The sequence below is a fragment of the Balaenoptera musculus genome, chromosome 14, assembly GCF_009873245.2.
Source record: "Balaenoptera musculus isolate JJ_BM4_2016_0621 chromosome 14, mBalMus1.pri.v3, whole genome shotgun sequence".
NCBI classification, from domain to species: domain Eukaryota; kingdom Metazoa; phylum Chordata; class Mammalia; order Artiodactyla; family Balaenopteridae; genus Balaenoptera; species Balaenoptera musculus.
Window position 1 is genome coordinate 79,436,925 of NC_045798.1, and position 22,739 is coordinate 79,459,663.

Here is a 22,739-nt window from a genome sequence, read left to right on the forward strand (position 1 = left end):
GCAGGCGCCCGCCGCCGACCAGCCGCTCCTCCTCCGCTCCCGCCCACCTGGCCCGGCCCCGGCGCGCCCTCTCCTCCTCTCCTGCGCCCGCCCACTCGCCCTCTCGCCCTCTCTCCGGACGCGCGCGCGCCCGCTCGCTCCGGACCTGGCGTCTGAGCCGCCCGGGGCCCGGACAGGGACCCCGCATCCTGCGCCCCGCGCCCCGCGCGGAGGGCTGTGATTGGAACAGGCGCCCGCGCCGGGCCGGCCGCAGCGGGTGCCGAGCGGGCGCCGCGGGTCCGACCCGTGCGCCCAGCTTCGCGCACTGGGTCCCGAGGCACCCGCGGGCGCCCGGCTGCTGAGCGCGCGCCCTTTCGGATGCCAACGCCCGGGTGGCTGGCGCCGGACGCCGCGGAGAGGGCAGCGAGCCCCCAGGTGAGTTGGGGGGCCGGGGAAGGCGCCGCCGCGCGAAAGCGCGCCCTCGCCGTGCGCCTGGGGAAGCGGGACTCCACGGCGGGCGGGAGGCGGGCGTGGGGATCCGTGTGGAGTTTCCCTGGCGTCCCCAAGTTACTGCTCGGTGGCCCTGAGCTGCGGCTCCGCCGGGCAGGGCGCGGGGCCCGGAAAGCCGGTGGTGACGGACCCCAGGTGCAACGCGAGTTGGCGAGTTGAGGGAGAGAGCAGATCGCAGCGTTCTCCAGGTGAAGCGGTGCACGCAATCTGGTCCGCTCTCCTCAAAGAGGAGCACGAGGGACCCTCCTTTGACCTGGGATGGATAGGGGCAAAACTCCGCGCTGGCGGGGCGTCCAGCTTCTGCCGCGGTCTGAGACTGCGAGGGGCTGTGTGCCTGAGCGTGCGGAAGTCCAGCTGACCATCTGCGTAGACTCCGTGCACCTTTCGGAAGGGTGGAGCTCATCTAAGGGTGCTTTGCTTTTTCCTGTAATTAGTATTCTGCTGCTGCCGGGCATCCGCAGGGCCGGCCTCTACTAGGCATCCTGCCTCTCCTCCGCCCGGCTGTACCCAAGGCGTGCGTCGTTCAAAGGGCGCCCTGCTTCTCTGAATGCTTGGTGGACTTCTTCGTGGGCACACCTGGTCCACGGCTGGTTGCGGGTATTCAGCCTCCCAGCGTGGATGCACGAGGAAGGACCTATTGTCTTTATTGGCCTCACGTTTTAGATCGTTAATCTTACGGATTTCTTAGATACAGTTCAGGTGAGTAGAGATTGGCACTGAATTCACCCAGTAGTGGGAAGATGGGAACCTGTGAAGAAACCATTAAGGATTGGGTGTCTCAAGGCTTTGGAGATCTGAAAATTGAACCACGAATATACTTAAAACGCCTTTTACCTTGCAAGAAATATCTTCTCTTTATTGGATCACTTTTTAAGTGAAACATCTTTAAGACTCGCCTTCATAATTCCTGTAACCAGGCAGGTATTCAGATTATTTTTCACACAAAAGTAGACAAAACTTTATGGGAAAAAATAGAAGAAAATATAAGTAACATGTGAATATATGGCTTGAGCTATGTGACAAGTATGCATTTAAAAAAATCAGGTTAACAGCACAGAAAATGTGTATTTAAGAGTTCAGGGGCAGTAGTAGCCTTTTTTTTTTTTAAAGGAAAGTTTGCATTGATACACTGCCAGCGACATCTAAATAGTTTTAAGTGTGTCTTTATAAAGACAAGTTGGTAGTGAAGAACTGAGGAAGAAAGTAATTGCATTGGAAACCTTTCAGTAACTCACCAAATTTACTTCTTTTCGGAAGAACTGGTTAGATTTTGTTTACAGAAGCTGTTTTCTTGTTACTGTATGTAAAAGGCAATATATTAAGAATCATTTTCTTCATTTTGGGGCTATTTGGGACAGTATGAATTAAAATGCAAAAGAATTGAGGCAGGTAGTCAAACTGGCAACTTTGTGGAAGTTTATATGGCTTATAAACTAGCATGTAACTGGCTTATATGCTAGTGGGTTTTTTTTGTTTTTTGTTTTTTTTTTATGCTAGTGTTTAATGTGGAGTAGAGTGGCAGAAGCAAAGCAACCAACCTTAATAGTCTTATCTGGTAAAGCTAACTGTGAAAGCCTGTCTGTGGAAAGAAAAAACAATCACCAGCGCAGACCATCACCCTGCTAAAAGTCATTAAGGTTTGCAGCCTTAATAAAAGGGCATTTGTGCACTTACAATGTGAGATATTGTGATTAAGGGCTGCAATAGGTCATTAGAATTGTGTTAACAATCAGCTGACAGGCTCACAACTCTCCTTAAGTCCACTTTTATTGATTTAATAGCACAGAGCTTTTCCCTTTCTTATAAAAGGGTAATTGTAAAGAATCTGTTTACCCTTGAACTGACTCTAGTTTTCAGTATCCAGTGAAGGCGAGAGGATGGGGAGCATCCTGAGTCGGCCACTGGTCAGCCTTCCTAGATCTAAAAATCCACCCACTGTGTCTCCTAAGGCATGATTTCTTTATTGGTCTCCCTATCATTCAGCATTTTAGTTTTTTTTTTTTGTTTGTTTTAGGGCAAAGCTGACAGAAACTTCTCAGAATGTATACTGATGTGAGGAAGTGAATACATCTCTGTGTCAAGCCCAATACTTTCTCTCTCAAATCTTTTAGAAGTCTTTTGTAAAGTACCATAAATTGTTCAGTGTGTGAATTTTTATGCCTCAGTGATTCCCTCCTCCTTCGATTTTATAAGGTTTTGCATTTATTGCCTTAGTAGTTCGTATCACATCATGGTTCTCTCTCACATGCAAAAAGGTTTGTTACTTGATTGGGAGGCTTCAAAGCTTTCTCTTAAATTGGGAGTATCAGAAACTTCTAAAATAACTAAGGCACCTTCGTTAATTGCAAAGGGATAGTGATGGGAGTTTCTCTCCTTAGCAGGAAGGACTCACTTGCTTCTAAATTGGGTGATAAAGGGGAGCTGAGGACAAGGAAGGCGTGTGATCAGCGTCCTGTGTGTGACCATCTCCTCAGCCTCTGACAAGCAGAGCAGATCTAGCTGTAACCGGCAGCACTTGAGTGCCTCCTCTGGGAATTTGCTGGTTCTGCAGAAAGATACCCCTGCAAACATTTCCCCCTTGTTCTGCAAGACTCCTCATTGACAAAATTATCAGTGCAAACGAATATGCAGACATGCATGTCCTTACATTCATTTCAGATTATACTCTAGATTTTCATTCTGGTAAAATTTCTTTTTGGCTGTTTTCGCTAAATGTTTACTGAAACGCGATGCCTTTTATTGAAGTCACGTAAATCTTACCTGGCTCAGTGTAAATGCAAGGGTAAATTAAGAGTGAAAATAGGGCTTCCCTGGTGGCGCAGTGGTTGAGAATCTGCCTGCTAATGCAGGGGACACGGGTTCGAGCCCTGGTCTGGGAAGATCCCACATGCCACGGAGCGGCTGGGCCCGTGAGCCACAACTACTGAGCCTGCGCGTCTGGAGCCTGTGCCCCGCAACGGGAGGGGCCGCGATAGTGAAAGGCCCGCGCACCGCGATGAAGAGCGGTCCCCGCACCGCGATGAAGAGTGGCCCCCACTTGCCGCAACTAGAGAAAGCCCTCGCACGAACCGAAGACCCAGCACAACCAAAAATAAATAAATAAATAAAATAAAAGTAGCTAAAAGGAGGAGGAAATTATTTAAAAAAAAAAAAAAAGAGTGAAAATAGATCCCGCTAAGATATGTTGTAAAAGTACAAAGAAACAAGCCCTTTAAATATAATTTTACCATTTAGATATTCTATAAATAGCTCAGAAGGACTGTGCTTTGTCACTTTCTTTTTAATTTACATAGGCTTCTTCTAGTTAATTGTAAACTATTGTTCCTCATTCTTTTTCATTCCTTTCACCCACTGCAGAGGTTATTTGTGCCTAGTTGAAATTGATTCTGTAATCCACTTAGAGAAGTTTTCATTCCCTGTCTGATAAGCAGATGCAAACTGCGGGGCTATGTGATTCATTTCCAGGACCCCTGCCTGAATATTCAGGCCAGTTAACCGCAGGAGGTTGTGGTCTGTGGTTGTAATGTTATCTGGCCCAGGGAGCTAATGGGTTTGATCACAGTTTCTTTACGTGAAAAGTGACATATCACAGAGGGTCCCCAGCCTCACTAATTAAAATGTAAAGAATTATACCTTTTTTTTTTTTTTTTTGGGGGGGGGGGGAAGATGTGGAATTTTTTTTTTTTTTTTTAATTATTTTTGGCTGTGTTGGGTCTTCGTTTCTGTGCGAGGGCTTTCTCTAGTTGCGGCAAGCGGGGGCCACTCTTCATCGCGGTGCGCGGGCCTCTATCATAGCCTCTCTTGTTGCAGAGCACAGGCTCCAGAGCGCAGGCTCAGTAGTTGTGGCACACAGGCTTAGTTGCTCCGCGGCATGTGGGATCTTCCCAGACCAGGGCTTGAACCTGTGTCCCCTCCATTAGCAGGCAGATTCTCAACCACTGCGCCACCAAGGAAGCCCAAGAATTATACCTTTTAAGTACAAAAGAAGAGGGCTGTTTCATCAGCATTAAAATTATTGAAGTTAATGCTAAACTTTAAATGGTATAGAGATGAAACAAATGATAGTATATTTCTATAGTAAAAGCTGGAGATGGCAATATTAAATCTAGAATGATTCTAATGGGTACATTAGGAACAGAGAAGCATCTCCAAATATAGGATTTATAGCAACAACTAAATAACAATTTAGTTAGTACAATATGCATTCTTATATCCTAAGATATTTTCCTGAGTTGGTACCCTGTTTCTAAAACAGTCAATGGACTATTATTCAAATTTCACTGGAGATACTTAACTCCCAAAGTGTTACAGCGTAGTAGGAAGTTGTTATTATTATTATTGATCGCCAGAGTTGTTTAGAAGGGAAAAGTCACGTTTAAAGTTGGATACTGCTCACTTTCCATTTTCTGTAACATAGAAACATACAATCCTGAGCAAGAGATTCCTTTCCCCCTCTTATTCTTACTCTGTCCTGACCCTTCTGGATGGAACCTGATGGTCTCCTACTTTGAAAATTCAAACTCATGGTTATTTCAGAAATTTGAGTAAGATCGAATCTACCTTTCTTGGCTTTTGGAGAAGTTGATAAATTCTAAAGGTAATAAATTAGAAAGATCTTCATTATCAGCATGAGAAATATTTAACAAACACCTTAAATGATCTTTGCAATCCCAGTCATGCACAGTCCTATCAGTAACCAGCTGTGTGACCTTGGGCATTTCACTAGGATTCTGTAGACTTTGGTTTTGTTAGTCAAGAAAGAAAAGACTGCCTTAGGTTTTTCTAATGCCCATTCCAGTTTTGTGGTCTCACCACTTGAGGAATCTTCAAACATCAGGAGCAGTGGGTTTGGGGACTTCTTCCTTCCTTCCTTCCTTCCTTCCTTCCTTCCTTCCTTCCTTCCTTCCTTCCTTCCTTCCTTGCTTCCTTCCTTCCTTTCTTTCCCCCTCCCCCACACACAACATGAACACTCAGAAGAACCAAGCGATTACTTTTCTTCAGCACTAAAGTGACGCGCTCTCTCTCCATCCCATAGACATCATCTCTAAAAGCGCTCTGTTTGTGTGTGACAGTTGCAGCTAAAGTGTGGCCATAGCTCTTGAAATGCTCCTTGTCCTGGATTCCTTTCTTTCTGTTGTAACCTCATGGCATCTGCTCATTCATGAATGGGAGATTAGAACAGATCATTTTCCCCCTTTGCATTCCCCAAAATGTGTTAAGTGGGTCTACTTTAAAAATAAGTAAAAATAACAATGAACAAGTATTATCCTTTTTACAAAGCAGACTACTCTAACTTTGTGTATAGAGATAACTCACAGTGAGGACCTCGGTGGTGACAGGTGGCTGCTCTCCTGGGGACGGTAAGGGCAAATGAAGGTCTTTAATGAAGACATTAAATCAGGAGGCAGTCTCTCTGTTGAATTTAAATAATGCCATTAAATAGCCAAGGAGTATCCCCAAAGGAACAGGCTGCCTTTGCCAGACTATACAAAAGAACTAGTTTATAGAAGGTTGTTCTTAAAGCCGTGGTGATGTCGTCATAGCGCCCTCTGACCACTGCTGTGAAGTGGTATCATTTCCACTTTTAAACATGCATGTTGTTCACTCTTCATAAGGATTCATTAAAAATATGTTGCTTGTCAAAATGTAGTTCAACTTTGAAGCAGACTTGGAAATGACGGTTTCCTCCCAACAGGCCCACAGCAAGATTTTGTTTTCCATTTTGTTATTGTTAACCACTGTGATTTCTTGTACTACTATGTTTTATAGACCAGCGAGCAAAACATCTAGGGGAATAACAGTTATGTTCTAGAGATGTTTGGCAGTTATCCATCGTGGATTTTTCTGATTCTCATGGATTGTTTCACTGGCAGTCCTCAAATGTCATTCTTACAATTGTTTTCATAGCAAGTGCAAATTACCGAATTTATTTTGAGACTGTCGTGTTCCACATAATTGTGAACTAGACTCGTTTTTAACCGAGAGATAGGATGTCTTCCAATGGTCTTTAGATTACCAGTAGGTAGTAAACTATGCGTTTAGCATGGTATGCAGTTAAGTATATTTCAAAATGGTTTCAGAAGACTTCTGTCTGATGCAACTCCAGACACGCAGAGCTTGAGCATCTGTTCCTTGCCTGAAATTTAGAGAAATTGATGGTATAAAGTCCTTAACTTAGGTAAGCCACTCTTTATTACTATTGGACTGCAAAGAACAGTTCCAGTTTGACTAAGTGCTGCAAAACCTAAAGTAGTAATATGTTTCCTTTTAATATAATTGATAGTCATATTTTATAGCTCAAATTAATTCTAGAAGGCAGATAGCTCTGTGTGCCTTTTAAAAAAGCAGTTTAGCAAGTATAAATTAGTTGGTAATTAGGCGTGTGCTTGTGCTACTCTTATGGTTATATATTAATGTGAGTGGCTGAACAGGATACAGTTTAGGCTACTTGTCATGTTTTTAGCATGTTGCCTTTAATTTAGATGGAACAGGCTCTGGAAGATTTGCCCTTTTGCTGATTAACAGTTGGTACGCTGATGCATAAAAACACATTTTTTTGTTATTAAGGGATTTTTAGTCACTGTTTTTCACTCTGAACAAACATTTGATTAAGAGCATGATGGTCACTTGATCTGATTTTTGAAAGTAGTTTCACAGAGGTGTTAAGTGGAGCAGAAAATCCAAGAAAATTTTATAATAATGAATCTGTTTGGGTAAAATGGTATTAGCTATTAAGGTTAAATGAATAATAAACTATCTACTTGGAAATAATTCTTTGCCACTTAGTTGAACAAAAATAATTGGAACAAAAAGGTAGCATGATAAAGTGATTTCAGGTCGACAAATTACATTGATTTAGTAAATACTGCTTGATTGATTCTCACCCCTCTCTTTTTTTTTTTCCTTTTTGCTCCAATCTGTTGAAGATTTTCTTTGTGAGGTTTCCTTTTGCATTCTTCCGACTAAGGTGTTTTGTGCTGATCACAGTATTTTTTTTAATGTATATTAACTCTTTTATCTGTCACAAACAATCCCATTACGTATCTAGTAGTAGTATTATCGCCTGGGTTTTTTAACGTCTTTATTGGAGTATAACTGCTTTACAATGGTGTGTTTCTGCCGTGTAACAAAGTGAATCAGCTACGCATATACATATATCCCCATATCCCCTCCCTCTTGCGCCTTGATCACAGTATTACTTTTGGTGATTTTCATGTATTTTTGGTTTAGCAAAAAAACAAAAAACAAAAACCTAACTAATGTCATACATATTTAAAGTTATAAATTTTAGCTTTAAAATATCAGAGCAAAAAAAAATAATTTTAAATCTAACCCAGATTTTTTTAGATTTTAGATTAATTACCAGTCCCGAAGCGGTCACTGGTGTTCTTTCAAACATCTGTGATTGGCCTCTGTTCAGTTCTTCTCTCCTCAGATATAACCTATTCTTGTTGTTTTTGTCCTCAAAGTTATAATGGTACCCACTTGTAACTGTCCAGAAGTTGACACAGATCTGTAGAAGTTACTTAACTGTATACAAACACATTATTTTTCTGCACCATCTTTTTTTTTTGTGAGCTGGTAATAGTGACCAGGTCAGCAATTGCGACCTCCAGAGGGCCACTCTCCTAAGCTTTCCCACAGGAGACATGACACATGACACATGACACAGCTTGGGCCCAGAGGTCTCTGCTGGCTTCTGATGTGACTTTCCCCTGGTTAACGCCTATATATGAAACTCAGGAGAGGAGGCGGAAGAAAGGGAGAAGATGAACAATGTGGAAGTCTGAGAAGGAAGGGTGCAGGTTTCTGCTTTGGGGCACAGATTCGTGAGGCCATGTTTAACCTGTTGCGAAAAAAGTCAACAGTTGTGATTCGTTGGGTGCTTTTTTCATTTATGTGGAAAAAATGTTATTGTGGTGCCTTTAGACATGTTGACATTTGTGTGAAGATGGGAAGCCTATTTGGTGAGGTTACGTGACAGGAAATCTCAAGTTCAAGTCTTGATTATTTCTGTTGATGACCACAAATAACTGAAGGTTTTTCATGATGCTTCAGGGCCCTTCATTTCTTTCATGATATCCTAACCTGGCCAGGATGAGCTGGGTTGAACTGCTGCACTGGCCTTTACCTTGAAAACTAGATCTGACCGGAAAGCAAGGCAAGGATTTGGGGACACCTGACCCTTGACCACACAGCTTCCCCCTGCTGTTATCAGGTGTATGTTCCTGGCAGAGTTCATAGCTACCAAAAATGTTGATGTGCATCTTATGAAACTCCCTACTCAGGTCACACTCATTCACGCATGATTTTCTGATTTTATAAGCACACTGCACAAAGGGTATTCTAGAGGCATTTATCTGCCTCATGAAAGAGAATTCCATCCTCCAATGATGTACACAAAGCCAGTTAAAGTATCCTTGTACACTCGTGTAGACCTTCAAGAAAGGAAAAGGAAATTTGCCTCAGGAGCCTGGCAAATACTTCAAATCCTGCAGAGAAATATAATGGAATTGTTCTCAAAGTGATAGTGACTTATAAACATGGTAGAGTAACCAAGGAGTTTATATATTGACTTATTATATGGTTAAGTTTTCATATTAAAAAATGAGGGTGATTATAATGAAAAGAAACATTCTGTAAATATTTTCTGAATGTCAATTACAATGCCGACTTCTGTTCGAGATACTTGGATCCAAAGATGGGGCGAACATCCCTGTTCATCAAGGTTTATATTAATTCTAACTGCTTTTAAAAGCCCTGATTTAAGTAAGAAGGTACAGAAGTCTCAGGCATCTTTCCTTTGCAGATATTATCATCTCAGTGACTCAAGTAACCCATGGCATTTTCTTTCTTTTTCTTTTTAAATTTATTTATTTCTATTTTTGGCTGTGTTGGCTTTTTGTTGCTGTGCGCGGGCTTTTCTCTAGTTGCGGCGAGCGGGAGCTACTCTTCGTTGCGGTGCGCAGGCTTCTCATTGGGTGGCTTCTCTTGTTGCGGAGCACGGGCTCTAGGCGCATGGGCTTCAGTAGTTGTGGCACGTGGGCTCAATAGTTGTGGCTTGTGGCCTCTAGAGCGCAGGCTCAGTAGCTGTGGCGCACGGGCTTAGTTGCTCCGCGGCATGTGGGATCTTCCCCGACCAGGGCTTGAACCTGTGTCCCCTGCATTTTCTATCACTCCGTTCTTTTATATGTTCTAGCTAGTTCCATAACTCCACAATCTTGTATGGAAGAGAAATAATCAGGAGGCAAGAAGAGTAATTTAAAGCATCTCACATTAAAATTCATGCTAAGTTTCATAAATACACAAAATGCTTCTTTTACATTCCTCTGGCTTTCTTTAATCTCTCTACCCTTTAATTATTAACAATGTGTACTTTTTCACAACTGAAAAAGAAAAGGCAACAAAAACAATTCTGTATAATTAAGACCTGTAACAAACAGACTTTATAAGATAATATAGTTGAGCTCCCACATGTTGCAAATGTGGAACATGAAATCCCGGAGGGATCCAAGATCATTACAGCAAATGATGGAGGGTCTGGTGACCCTATTCCCAGTCCAGATTATATTTCTTATCAGTGAACATCCTGAGTGAACTCAAATAGAGTTCTCCAATACTGATACCAATCTTTGATTTATAATAATAACAGAGGACATGGCTTTAGGAAAGAAAATATTGCATTCTTGTTTTAAGAAAGTTTTTTGTTGCCATTGTTTGTATCCATCTAGATGCTTTGTTTTACGATCTACCTAGTTCTCTGGAACAGACCAGAACTATCAAGAATGTTTTCATTCAGTGTTAAGAATTTTTTGAAACATTTTACTATAGATTACATTAAAATGAAAACTAACATCACTTCACAGACTAACTTTAATTTTAACATAATTAGTTTCAAACTTAAAAAATCAGAGACTTCCCTGGTGGTCCAGTGGTTAAGACTCTGCACTTCTACTGAAGGTGGCACGGGTTTGATCCCTGGTCGGGGAACTAAGATCCAGCATGTTGCACGATGTGGCCCAAAAAAAAAAAAAAAAAAAAAATCACCATATATAGTGCTTTTAGTTGTGCCAGGCGCCATCCTTAGCTTTTTATGATCTGCTTATTTAATCCTATGAATTAGATCAAATTATTAACATTTTCATTTTATAAGTGGGAGGCTTGAGGATTCATCTCTGGAACTTCTTAGAATTTAAAAATCTTGTCCAAGATCACAGAGCTTGAATCTTCGTCTGAGGCATATGCCCACAGACTTTACCAGTGTTTAATTTTAACAACTCCCCAAATTGAGAATTCCAAAAAGTTCATTTGCTATTCAGTTTTTTAGAGGTTGGGTACATTTTCCCACTGAAACAATGTTATCAAGTTCCCTTAATCCATAGGTAGGCTAAATAACATCATTTGGCCATATCACATTTTAAAACGTTTTGTCTTAGGGACCAAAGCATTTATGCCCTTGTTTTTATGAGAAACTTCATGGTCTCTTGAGGAAGGAGAGTGGTGAAACTGGAAATGTTCTTTGGCTGAAGGGTTCTCGTGCTGGTCTCAGTCGGGTCACCACAGCCCTAACCCACCTCTCCCCCATCCCCAGGAGCCTGGTTTGCGAAGAGCGCCCTGTGCCCATCCCTGTGCTTCCTGCTCAAGGCCACTCAGCACGAGTACCTTGGTCCTGATTCCCAGTCATCACAGACGAATCCCTACACCAGCGCACATTTCCTAGTTTAGGTATTTGCTTGACTTCTTTAACTACAGGTAAACTGAGACAGGTAACTTGTCTCTTAGGTGGGTTAGCTCAGACCAACCTACAATGAACTTCCAACCTAACTGAGGGGCCACCAATGGAATATCAGTCGATGACCCCAAGTTACGTCTTGCTTATAATTCTAAGGGTAGAGCAACTCGCCCTTCTAGAGTGATTTCTAAATGTACCAAATTCATTTTTGATCATCATAGGGGAGATCTGGATTCTGGGAGATGGTGTTCAGTGCACAGACTGCAGTTAATATGCTCCAATAATAGTTTATCCTTTCTGGGGGTTCTCAGAGCACATCAGTTAGCTTTACGTGGGTTATTCTGGAATGTCCTTTGGAATTTCACAGCTTTATAGAGGTATCTTTAACAGGAATATGTTCATTTGAATAGAGCTCAGAGTATACGCAACCTGTTTCTTCCAGTTGGGTGGACTATTTTAACATGTTTAGTACATTTCACCTTTCTTGTACTATATATGGCATTTTCCATGAGCAATTTGACTGTCAAATCATTTCATGAGTAGCAGACGTTGCTGTTACAGGAGAGAAGGTAGAAGAATGGAAAAGTTGGCATAAAGATAGTGTATTTTCTTCATGATCGGGAGCTATCGTGTGGCTTCATATTCTTAAAACTTTTTCTCCTCTTCCTCAAAAAAAATAGTGTTAAACCTTCGCCTTAATTATCCCATTGTTGATTTATTTATAGGTTGTCAAATGAATTCATAAACCAACGTGCAGTGCAGTGATTTAAGTGAACACTGTCATACATTTTCATTCCTCTGTGTTTTGGGGTGTATTGGGAAGTTGGTTTTGTAAACTGATTGTATATCTCTTGCATAATCAGAATTCTGTAGCTGAAATAAATAGACTTTAGGGTAAAAGATTTTCTCTGTGCTGCTGCTAAGGCACCTTCTGGGTGCATAGAACTATGAATCAGGCTTACAAATAGAGTCTTCTCAGCCCTCTGATGATCAATATAATTCAACCCCATCAGTGTTGATGGAGAAAGACCCTACTGTGCACAAGCCATGCTGCAAGAGGTTCGATAAATATTTGTAAAGTAGCAAATAACTGCAGTGCAATAGAATAACCAAACATGCTACACAGCACACATGACAATAAGTTTGTAGGGTAGAAATTGGAAACCACTGAGCTTTTCAGCTGATCACAATCAAATCAGAACATGTCAAAACAGCTGGTGTTCTGTGACTCAGAATCAATCAACTGGTTTTGAAGCACCTCATACCTCTTTATTTCTCTTTACAGTTTCACAGAAGAGATTTAAGCCAGCATATGTCCTTTCCATTTGGTTAAATCCCTGCTTTGAGCTGCTTGGCTTTCATATTCTAATACCAACGAATGAAACTGACTATAATAGAAAAGAAAAATAACCGCCAGCATTAAAATGATTTTTTTAACCGATGTGTTGCTCCATTTGTATTAAATCATATGCTCAAAATTAGGATGCACTAGAAGAGCCACAAAATTTTAAGGTTGTATTATGGAATCAGGATAATTCTGCATCAGCAGTATTTATGTCATTTATGAATATGGCAACAGTTTGTGCAATTTTCTATCTACGTTTAGGATTCATATTTTAATGATGATACAAATAATGATATATTGGGAAGATCAAGAGTAAGTTAGTAAATGAAAGGAAATTAAAAGTTACTGTGTGTTTCGGTTTCTGACACCAGCGCTTCTCTTTCTTCTGATAGGTACCTATTACACCATTCTTTGGCGAAGGTTATTCAGCAGTTGTGACCTCTCCCAACCGAACACTCTACAAATTATTATCTCTGGACTCCCAGCTGACACCCTGCCGGAGGCAAGAGCTACTAAGCCAACTGGAACTGTGCCTTTTCTCTTGTCAAGGTTTTTTTCTTACACAGGAAAAAGAAAGAAAAAAAAAGATGAAGTTGGGCAAAGTGGAGTTCTGCCATTTTCTGCAGCTAATAGCTCTTTTCCTGTGTTTTTCTGGGATGAGTCAAGCAGAACTCTCAAGGTCCAGATCAAAGCCCTATTTCCAATCAGGGAGGTCCCGGACCAAGCGCAGCTGGGTGTGGAATCAGTTCTTTGTGCTGGAGGAGTACATGGGTTCAGACCCCCTCTATGTAGGAAAGGTAGGGTGTTTGGCCTTTCGAAGTCACAAATGATTGTTGTGAATGTCTGTGGTTGAATGGAGAACTGCTGATTTTTGCTTTGGGGATGGAAAACACGAACTATTGCGAGGTTTTTGGCATTTATTAGCCACACTGAAACTGTAATCCAGGTGTTATTCATCCTGTGTAGCCACAATTTAGGGAGTGATGCTTTATTCCTAGAAACAGGTGAGGATCCTACAGATGCCTAGTTTACCATGATTGTGGCATGTTAGTAAAGCTGTCATTTCCAAAACTAGAGCAAGAATGTTCACTAATAAGTGAAGAGTAGTGGGTTCTTACAGCCAGTTGCTTTTTGAGCTTCTTTCTGGGGGTTACTAGTTGAATAATGCTCATAATAACTTTATGCTTACATATCCTTTTCTGATACTTGCAGTTAAAAATTGCAAAGTATAATTATTGTGCCTATTGTTTCTAAATCACGAGCAGTTCAAACCTACATTTCTTAGTGGTAGTCTTGTTTTAATGGATTTTTATAATTTGCTCTTTAAAATTACATTTTGGTTAAAAATGAACGTGAACAGAAGTCCATGAGAAGTGATATTAGACCGACAGTGGGCAGTTTGGGGTGTATTTATTTGGTGGCCAAGTGGTAGCCAGATGGAGATTTTTTTTTCACAGCTTCTTTCTGGTTGTGTATCTGGGCAGGGGTTTCCTTTTGAACTGAAGGGCGCTTCAGAGGGCGTGGCCTTTCCCCGACCATCCTGGTACTGTGTTCCCACTTTCTAGTCTGTTGCAGGTTTGATTATTTTCATGTCTGTGAAGATTTCCTGAGCTTTTTCAACTTGGTGCTGAGCACTGGTGGAGGGTTTCTAAGTGGAGTGTGTTGGCGAGACATCTATACATCTGCATTTATGCTTTTCACTGTCAGTTTTATGCATCTATTCCTGATAAAGTGAAGCACAGCAAACTGGGGAATTTATCCCTGAGTATATTTTCAACTGTGAATGATTGAGGAAGAATCTTTGCAATTTATTCCATGGGTCATCATTTCATTTGAATAGACCTTAGGTAAGGGTGAAAAATCTATTTTTCTTGATAGGTATCTACATAAGTCAAGGTAATCTTTATATATTCTTGTTTTCCTTTAAAAGCCTCTGTACTGTACAAATACTGATACTATATTGTAAACAAAAGGATTTGAATACATTAAAGTTTTCTGGGGATGTGGATTAGGAATTCTTTTAGCCTGGTCATAGCATTTTTCTGCCCTAAGAAAGGATGTACACAATTGTTTTTTTGGTGCATGTATATATTTCTTTTCATAGCCATTCTACTGTTATCAATAGCACCATCATTTATACTTTACATGTATTAAATCTCTCCATCTCTCTTGTTTTCTTGTAAATCAAGTGAAAGCAATAACCTTATGCAATGTTAGTGACAAAGAATCTAGCTCAGAATCTCATTCATTTTTAATGAAAATTTGAGAAATTCATGAAACTTTTTTCAGTGGACAGGTCTATAATAATTCAACTACTTCATAAAGGATCTGTAGTTATTAGGTGAAATCACGCTTTTGCACAAGTGTCAAATTTCCTAAACACGACTAAAATATTTCCATTAATTTGGTTTTAAATGGAGTTGCTTGGGTGAGGTTGACATTTTGAAATCAATGTAATTTAAAATGAAAAAAAACGCCTTATTTTAAATTTTGTACCCTTCACCATAACAATTTAAAATGCTTATATCGAAATAATCCCTGTAAGTCAGTTTAAAGTTATGAATGCATGTCTCTAGGTTACTTAAATTCCAAATGCATGTGAAGGTACTGGGCTGTGTGCTGTTGTTATTTTTCTAAGAGAAGTTGTGTGTTTCCTGGATTAGGTAGCACATATTCTGTGCCTCCTTTTCAATTAATCAGAGACAATCGTTTAGCAGATTTTATGTGGCAGGAAACAAGTTTGTGCTTATCTCTTGAATGCTGTATATGAGGAGTTCAGTACTGCCCTTCACAGTAAAATGTTCAGGATGGAAATAGGTTTTAAAAAACTCTTAATTGATTAAAGTACAGAAAAGGGGCAATAAAATAATTTGAGATGGAAACAGAATTTGTAGAGAAGAGAGACAAATGAAAGGCTTTAAAAGGAGCAATTTACATTCGCTTGAGAAAAGGTGGCCGAGAACGTGAATACTTCAGGTTGTTTGAGATGATGAGTCTTTTTTAGGTTGGTGGTCTGAATAGGCAGAGTTATAGGAATAATTTTGACTTCAGTACAGTTTTGATCACTTGGGTATGTACAATAGATATATCTTCCTTTTTTTTTTTTTTTTACCTTGAGGGAGGTAATGGCTATGACCAGAAGTTTTTACAGGACTGAGAGAACAGAAAATTCTAGATGAAGAGTGGAAGAATAGATAAGCAGAGAAGCAAGGGAAGAAAAGAAGGAACCTAATCATTACTTTTCACAGGTGCATATTTAACCTATGCTGGTTAGATGGCTACACTCTGAGTCTTCCTGACAAAACATAGCTATTTGGGTAATTTGGAAAATATAAATGATGACCTTGGTAAACTTGATGGCTTTATTTAATCACATAATGGATACATACAGTGTGCGTCAAATTGACTTCAGTTTTATTGCTGACTCAGGCATTTCCTACTAGTTGTATGATTTTGGTTAAGTTGCCTGATATTACTAAACTGTAGCTTCCTCATCTTTAAAATGGGAATAATGATGTCCGTAATTGGTTTTTTTTTTTTTTTAAGATTGATTGATTGATTGATTGATTGCTATGTTGGGTCTTTGTTTCTGTGCTAGGGCCTTCTCTAGTTGCGGCAAGCGGGGGCCACTCTTCATCACGGTGCGTGGGCCTCTCACTATCGTGGCCTCTCTTGTTGCGGAGCACAGGCTCCAGACGCGCAGGCTCAGTAGTTGTGGCTCACGGGCCTAGTTGCTCCGCGGCATGTGGGATCTTCCCAGACCAGGGCTCGAACCCATGTCCCCTGCATTGGCAGGCAGATTCTCAACTGCTGCGCCACCAGGGAAGCCCCGTAATTCGTTTTTTTACTGAGAAATAATGAGATAAAAATATTTGGAACATACGTTAATCTAGACATCATGATATTTATTTCACTACCTTTTAATTATAAATTAACTGGGTTGTGACTAATCTATTGTGTTGTGTCCAGTGTTATATTTGTGATCCTTCAGATGAAAGTAGACATTCTTTTAAACTTAATGCAGTTTATTAGAGGAGTGGTCTGTGTTGGATGTGAATGGAAATACAGCTTGTCTTTACATTTGTATAGGATAAGACTATGGCAAAAATATGGTGAGTGGGTAAATGGTTCAGTCCTTAAACACGAGGACTTCAAATGGCAGAGAAATCACGTCTAAACGGTTTTTTTTTAGCCCTCAAATTTGGACACCATATTAATGGCTGATGCCCAACAAGATCAGTTAACTTATTCTACACTTAAATAAAATTTGGTGTTTTAGACGTTGAGGATAGAGAGGTCACAAGATGGCTTATGACCTTATTATTTTAGCCAATTTACTGAGTTTGTTTAACGTGATAACTCAAGACCAAAGTAGAACAGTCTGTTGGAAAGGGCCAGGAGTGCTTCTGGAACCCTCACCAAGAGGCCTCCAGGGCACAGACTTCTGGTCTAGGTTAGGATCTGAGCTTTATCATTAGCATCACATCGTTTTCTTGTGATAAACTGCTGAGTCTAAATGTGTTGACATAAGGAAGGTGTCATTAGTCATTACTCTGATGGAGCTCTTTTTTTTTTTTATTGAGGCATAATTGACATATTATTTTCAGGTGTACAACATAATGATTTGATATTTGTATAAATTGAGAAATGATGACCACAATAAGTCTTAATTTACATCTGTCACTGCATAGTTACAGATTTTTTTCTTGCGTTGAGAACTTTTAAGATCCACTCTCCTAGCAACTTTCTCAAATGTGCAGTATGATATATTTAACTAGAGTCACCATGCTGTATGGAGCTCTGTTTTAAAGAATAATAGTGCACCTTTCCTTAAAAGTATTTCTTAATTGCTGCCGTACCTGTTTTCTTGTCCCTTTACAGGGGCAATGAAGTGGAGAGGCCATCCTTTTCTCCCTGTGACTTTGTATCACCCTGACCTGGCTCTCGAAGTGCATAGGAAATAGCAGTTTCCAGCCATCTGATTGCATCACACTGTACTTTTGTAGTCCAGTCTTTTCCTCACCTTGACATTTCTCACTTAACATCCCCTAACCGTCTGACAAAAATTTTTGTCTACAAAACCACCCAGCCTCAGTTCCAGGTATTAAGTGTTTTTCATTTCCGCTCCCCGGAATGGGCTGCCAGCCGTTTGCTGTGCTCTAGGCCATCACTTTCACTGAAATGTGTGTTTCGTTCCTCTTCCACAGTCTGCTTCTCTAGCTGTTAACACCACTCTTGCCTTTTCTGCTACTCCCCTTTCTTCCCTCCTCATTCAGGGAGAATTTATGCCTATTGCCCTAGTCGAAATCAAAGACAGAGGAATGCAGTGTAGGATTCACTCTGCTCTCAATTTCAGCTGGCTTGAAAGTGTTGGTGAGCATCTTTGATGCATTTAATTACACCTCAGCCTTATCTCTCACCGAGAGATTCTCTGTCTCCTGATCACCAAAGCTCTGTTCAGTGTTCCAGAAAAGAAATTTTCATCTTGAAAAGAGGTTGCATTAAAAGAATTGGGTTACAAATGAGATTCCTTAACGGGGCTAATTTATATTAGATACACAAAAAGAAAATAATCCCAAATATTAAGTACTTAGGGAAGAGCATTTATATCATGGTAAAATTTACATTTTATAGATTTCGGAGGGAAAAAAACCAGCAAAAGCATCTTAAATATGTAGATTACCTAAAATTGGTTCCAGTCTTAGAAGAAAGCAAATAGTTTGTTTTCCTTGTGTATGCATAGGAAACCCATTTTCATAACATTTTTGTAACCAGAGTGAATTGTGAAGACCCTTGTTTTTATCTTCTTGTTACTTTGCTGGTAGAAATGTGGAACTCCTGGTGGCTTCAAAAGGAATTTGGACATGGATAAGCTCTGTGGGATGCAAATAAGTTCAGACTCTTAGAAATATTTTTTTGGCAGCTAATTTTAGCTCTTATAAAACTCCGGTATAACTATAAAGTAGTAAATGCATTTTCTCCACATAAAATCAACAACCCCAAGTCTTTGTATGTTCTTTCAAAACCATAATGAAAATAAAATATATCAGATTTTGCCACTAAAATGCAGACACCTACCATTAATTCAGTTTAACATTGCTTATTTTCTCTTCAAAGTTATCTTAGGTTAGAAATGAAGGTTGTAGTTAGCTACCAAGTACTTTACATGTGCTACCACACAACTAAAAGTTGGAGGATAGGGACTTACGGTTATAAACCTAATTATAGTCAAACTAGATAGCTTAGATTGGCTCTATTTTCTGATTGTTTGTGTTGACCAAAATCATTTAAAAATGCTGTCTTCTTTAACGTGTGTGTTTATACACACTTGTTACCCATTTGGTGGTGGTAGAAGCAAACATCATAAAAGAAAAATTAAATTCAGTCTATACCCGTTGTGTTTTTACATTGTATTTATGTTGAGTTTTTAAGTGCAAAGACAAGATACCAACTAAAAGGATGATATGGGGCCTTTCTATAGTAAGTGCACTGTAATTGTTTGGCCAGCTTGCTATGCTGTGCTCATTGATAGAGTCATAGAATCTGCGGCGGTCTCTGTAAGTCACCAAGATAAATGACAGAATTAGATAAGGAGCAGGACAGTCCCTGAGCCTTTGCTGGTTTAAGCATACATGGTTGAGTACTGGAGTGGGAGAAGTTTCATCCTAATCATTTTGTCTGATTCATATTGATTATCTGTCATAGTGATTGTGATCACTGGAGAGAAACAGTAGTTTGTATAAATATGCTTAAAATCTTTTGCATGCTGTGCAGCCTATCCTGTGTTTTCTTTCTTCCTCTTCCTTCTCTTCTTCTTCAAATCCTTATTAAATACCTACTCTGTGTTAGGGACTGTGCTAGATAAAAGAGGTTAAAAAAATAAACTCTCCTCTTTCATAACATTCAGTCTGGTTGATAAGCCAAGCAGGTAACCAGATGGCAATGTAGACCAGTCAGTCCTGCAGCCGATCTACAGCTGTGGAGGTGGGTAAACCAGAGGCACTAATTCATGGATCTGTGAACAAATGCTTGCATGAGGATACCTGGAAAACCTCTGTGATTTCATGATCCTTTTATTCAGTCTCCATATCAGAGCCAAAAAAAAAAAAAAAAAAAAAGAAAGAGGGGGGGATTATCTTCTTAGAAAGTTAGAAAGTAGGACAGGGGACTTCTCTGGCGGTCCGGTGTTTTAAGACTCCGCCCTTCCACTGCAGGGGGAACTGGGATCCCGCATGCCTGGCAGCATGGCTACAAAAACAAAACAAACAAACAAAGAAACCCAGTCGGACAGAGTCTTCTAAAACTATATTGGGTGCTTTATATAGTGGAAAGCTTTATATAGTGGAAAGATCAATAAGCAGAAACCCTGGGTTATACTGGCAAGTTCCTCATTATTTTGAGCAATGCTCTAAAATGCAATAAATTATAATCTTCTCACCTGTAAAATAGAGATCACATAGGTAAAATTTTAAAACTATTTTGAAATCATTTCAGACTTACTTATAGGTTGCAATGTATCATGCCAGGACCCAGCTTCTCCGAATGCTAGTATCATACATGACTGTACCTATTGTTTAAACTAGGAAATTAACATTGGTATAGTACTCTACTCATCAACAGGTTGTACTCAGAATTTTCCAGTTGTTACAGTAAAGTGGCTTTTCTGGCAGAAGCCAATCCAGTATGACGTCTTGCATTTGTCTTGTCTCCTCAAGTCATCTCTTGTCCTTCTTGACTAGTAATTTGGTAGAGTCTCTCACAATCTGGGTTAATTGCATGCTGCTTTCTATTGTAGATGTGTCAGGTGATGTGTCAATAGTTTGGGCAAGAATTCCACAGAAGTGGTGGTGTACCTTCCTCACTGCATCTTGTCAGGAGGCACAGGATGTTGATAAGACTCATTCATACTGATGTTGACTTTGATCACTTGGTCAAGGGGGTATCTGCCACCTTCTTCTGCTGAAAAAACATCTGAAAGTTTTGAAATCCTGAAGGAAGGTATAAAATTACCTAAGCTGTTGTTATAGATTTGAATAAATATTACCGCTGGTTTGAGGGATGTGTATTGAATGATTCATTAAGGTCCACTATCCATTTTTAGAATGAGGTTGTGGGTTTGTCTGAAACGTGGATGGAATTTAAATCTAAAATGCTGTCAGGTAATATCCATACTTTTATGTAGTAATTGATCTTGTTTCTCAAAAGCACATCAATTTAGGATGTCTCAGAGAAATTGATTTTTTTTTTTCTTCTGAACCATGCAAGACTCTGTAGTCTAGGATTCCAAGAAGATGTCTACTGATCTATACTTAAATAAGCGCTTTCTCCCCCATTGCTTACAAAATATAAAGAACTGTTTTATACTGTACAGTGTGCCACAAATATTTAACCCTCATGATTATAAATAAAACATTGCTTTGGAAAATAATAGGTACAGTCGGCTAAGGTGAAAGAAGTAGCTCAAGAGAATGCAATCGAATGTCTTACATTTTCATATATTCATAAGAGAGTTGAAGTCTAAATAATGAATAGTACTCTATTTAATGTTTGAAAGATTTAGTAATGAGAATTTCTCCTAATGATTCTTGGTAGAGCCTATAACATTTCTGATTCATAGTCAGTACTGATTAATCTTCAGAAAAGCCTTGTGAGTTAGGAAGGAGGAGTTCTTATATTGGAGATGAGGTAAAAGATACATTTGGAAGTACAATAAGTAGAATAAGGGGACAGTCATTAGAGATATAATTCAGAAGAGTTAGAAGGCAAATCTGGAAACTAAATTTCTGGGAAAATGTTAATAAGATGTTTTATGTCTATAAAAATAATTTTTTCTTCAAAGTGTCAGATTTAGTTGCATTATTATCAAGGCCTCTTAACATATGTTTTTGAAACCTCCTTTAAAATGGCATATGTTCAAGAGAGGATAGATACATTTATAAGGGCTCTCAAATTATTATATACTACTTCCTAAAATTTAATAGATCTGGAAACTGAACATAGTTAGAATAATAGGGCATGATAATGGAGAGATTAAAATGGTATTTAAGCCAGGACACAGAAATATTCGAAATGAACCCTAGCACAGAAATTTCCAGAATAGGGTATGGAAAAATAACAAACTGTTGAGAGTCTAGAAAGAAAATATTTAGGACTTCAATTAAAAATAATCTCATCTTTAAAAAATTCTAGTTTTTGGTATATGAAATATATAATACACTTAAGGAGTTTTCACTGATAAAAGTATGCCTTCAAACAAGTGGGAAGACCATTAGCCCATCCCTGAAGGGGTTATAAAGAGATTAGGAGCATTGGTAGCTGGTTGGCCCTACACTGCAGTGTAGTAGTACTCTAGTGAGCTGATGTGGAAAGATGGAGCAAGATAGGCTCAAGCATCAGCTTAGCTTACTTTTGTACCTCATGGCTTAACATTTCAATATAAGAGAAGGTCTGAACACATTCCAGTAAATAATAGCTAGAGAAAAGGAAATGGTCAGGAAAATACTCATGTTGGCCTCAACCAGCCTTAGGTCTTCTCAGACCAAAAGCCTGAGAATTATTGTCTCTCCTGTCACCACACCAACAAATAACAGAGAGCCCAAATGATTTGGGTGGAACAAAACAAGACAGTATGGGGAGACCATCTACATTTCTAGTTAAGCTAGAATCCTTGTCTTCTGTAAGATAAATGCAGAAGAGTAATTTCTCAAGATGGGGCTGTGTTACAGGAATGGTAATTACAAGAACCAAAATGATTAACATCATTCCAGCAAGTTTTGTGTGTAAACAGTGCACAATTATCTGATAAGAATGCTTCCCTTAGAGTATTTACGTGTCTTCTTAGTTAAAGTGCTGACATGTTTTAAGGTATTTAACTGAAAACACACAATCAAGATTTGGACAACACATACATAATGTTCAACAGATGTGAGTTTGAAAGATTTGTGATGATCACTAGTGAAATTAGTCAAACCATACTTAAATTAGATTTTTCTGATTTGTGAGTCATTTAAGGGTCCACACTGGAGCAGAATCTGTGTGGAGAGTAAGAGATTACACATTCTGCACTTGGTTCTTTGAAATGAAGAAGTAAAAGTTGACATTTTCTTTTTCATAATGTATCTGAGAAGCTCAGTTCTGTATTTCATACACTCTCTCCTTAACACAGTTTGTATA

At 39.6% G+C, this 22,739-nt stretch overlaps 1 protein-coding gene across 1 annotated transcript in view; it reads left to right on the top strand.

The window, feature by feature from the left end:
- Window positions 1–349: 349 nt before the first annotated feature.
- CDH7 (cadherin 7) overlaps window positions 350–22,739 on the top strand; it is a 123,391-nt gene continuing 101,001 nt past the window's right edge. The window contains exons 1-2 of the mRNA XM_036874126.1: window positions 350–414; window positions 12,959–13,363. Coding sequence (XP_036730021.1) covers window positions 358–414; window positions 12,959–13,363 — 462 coding nt within the window. The 5' untranslated portion in view covers window positions 350–357. The remainder of the gene's footprint in view (window positions 415–12,958; window positions 13,364–22,739) is intronic.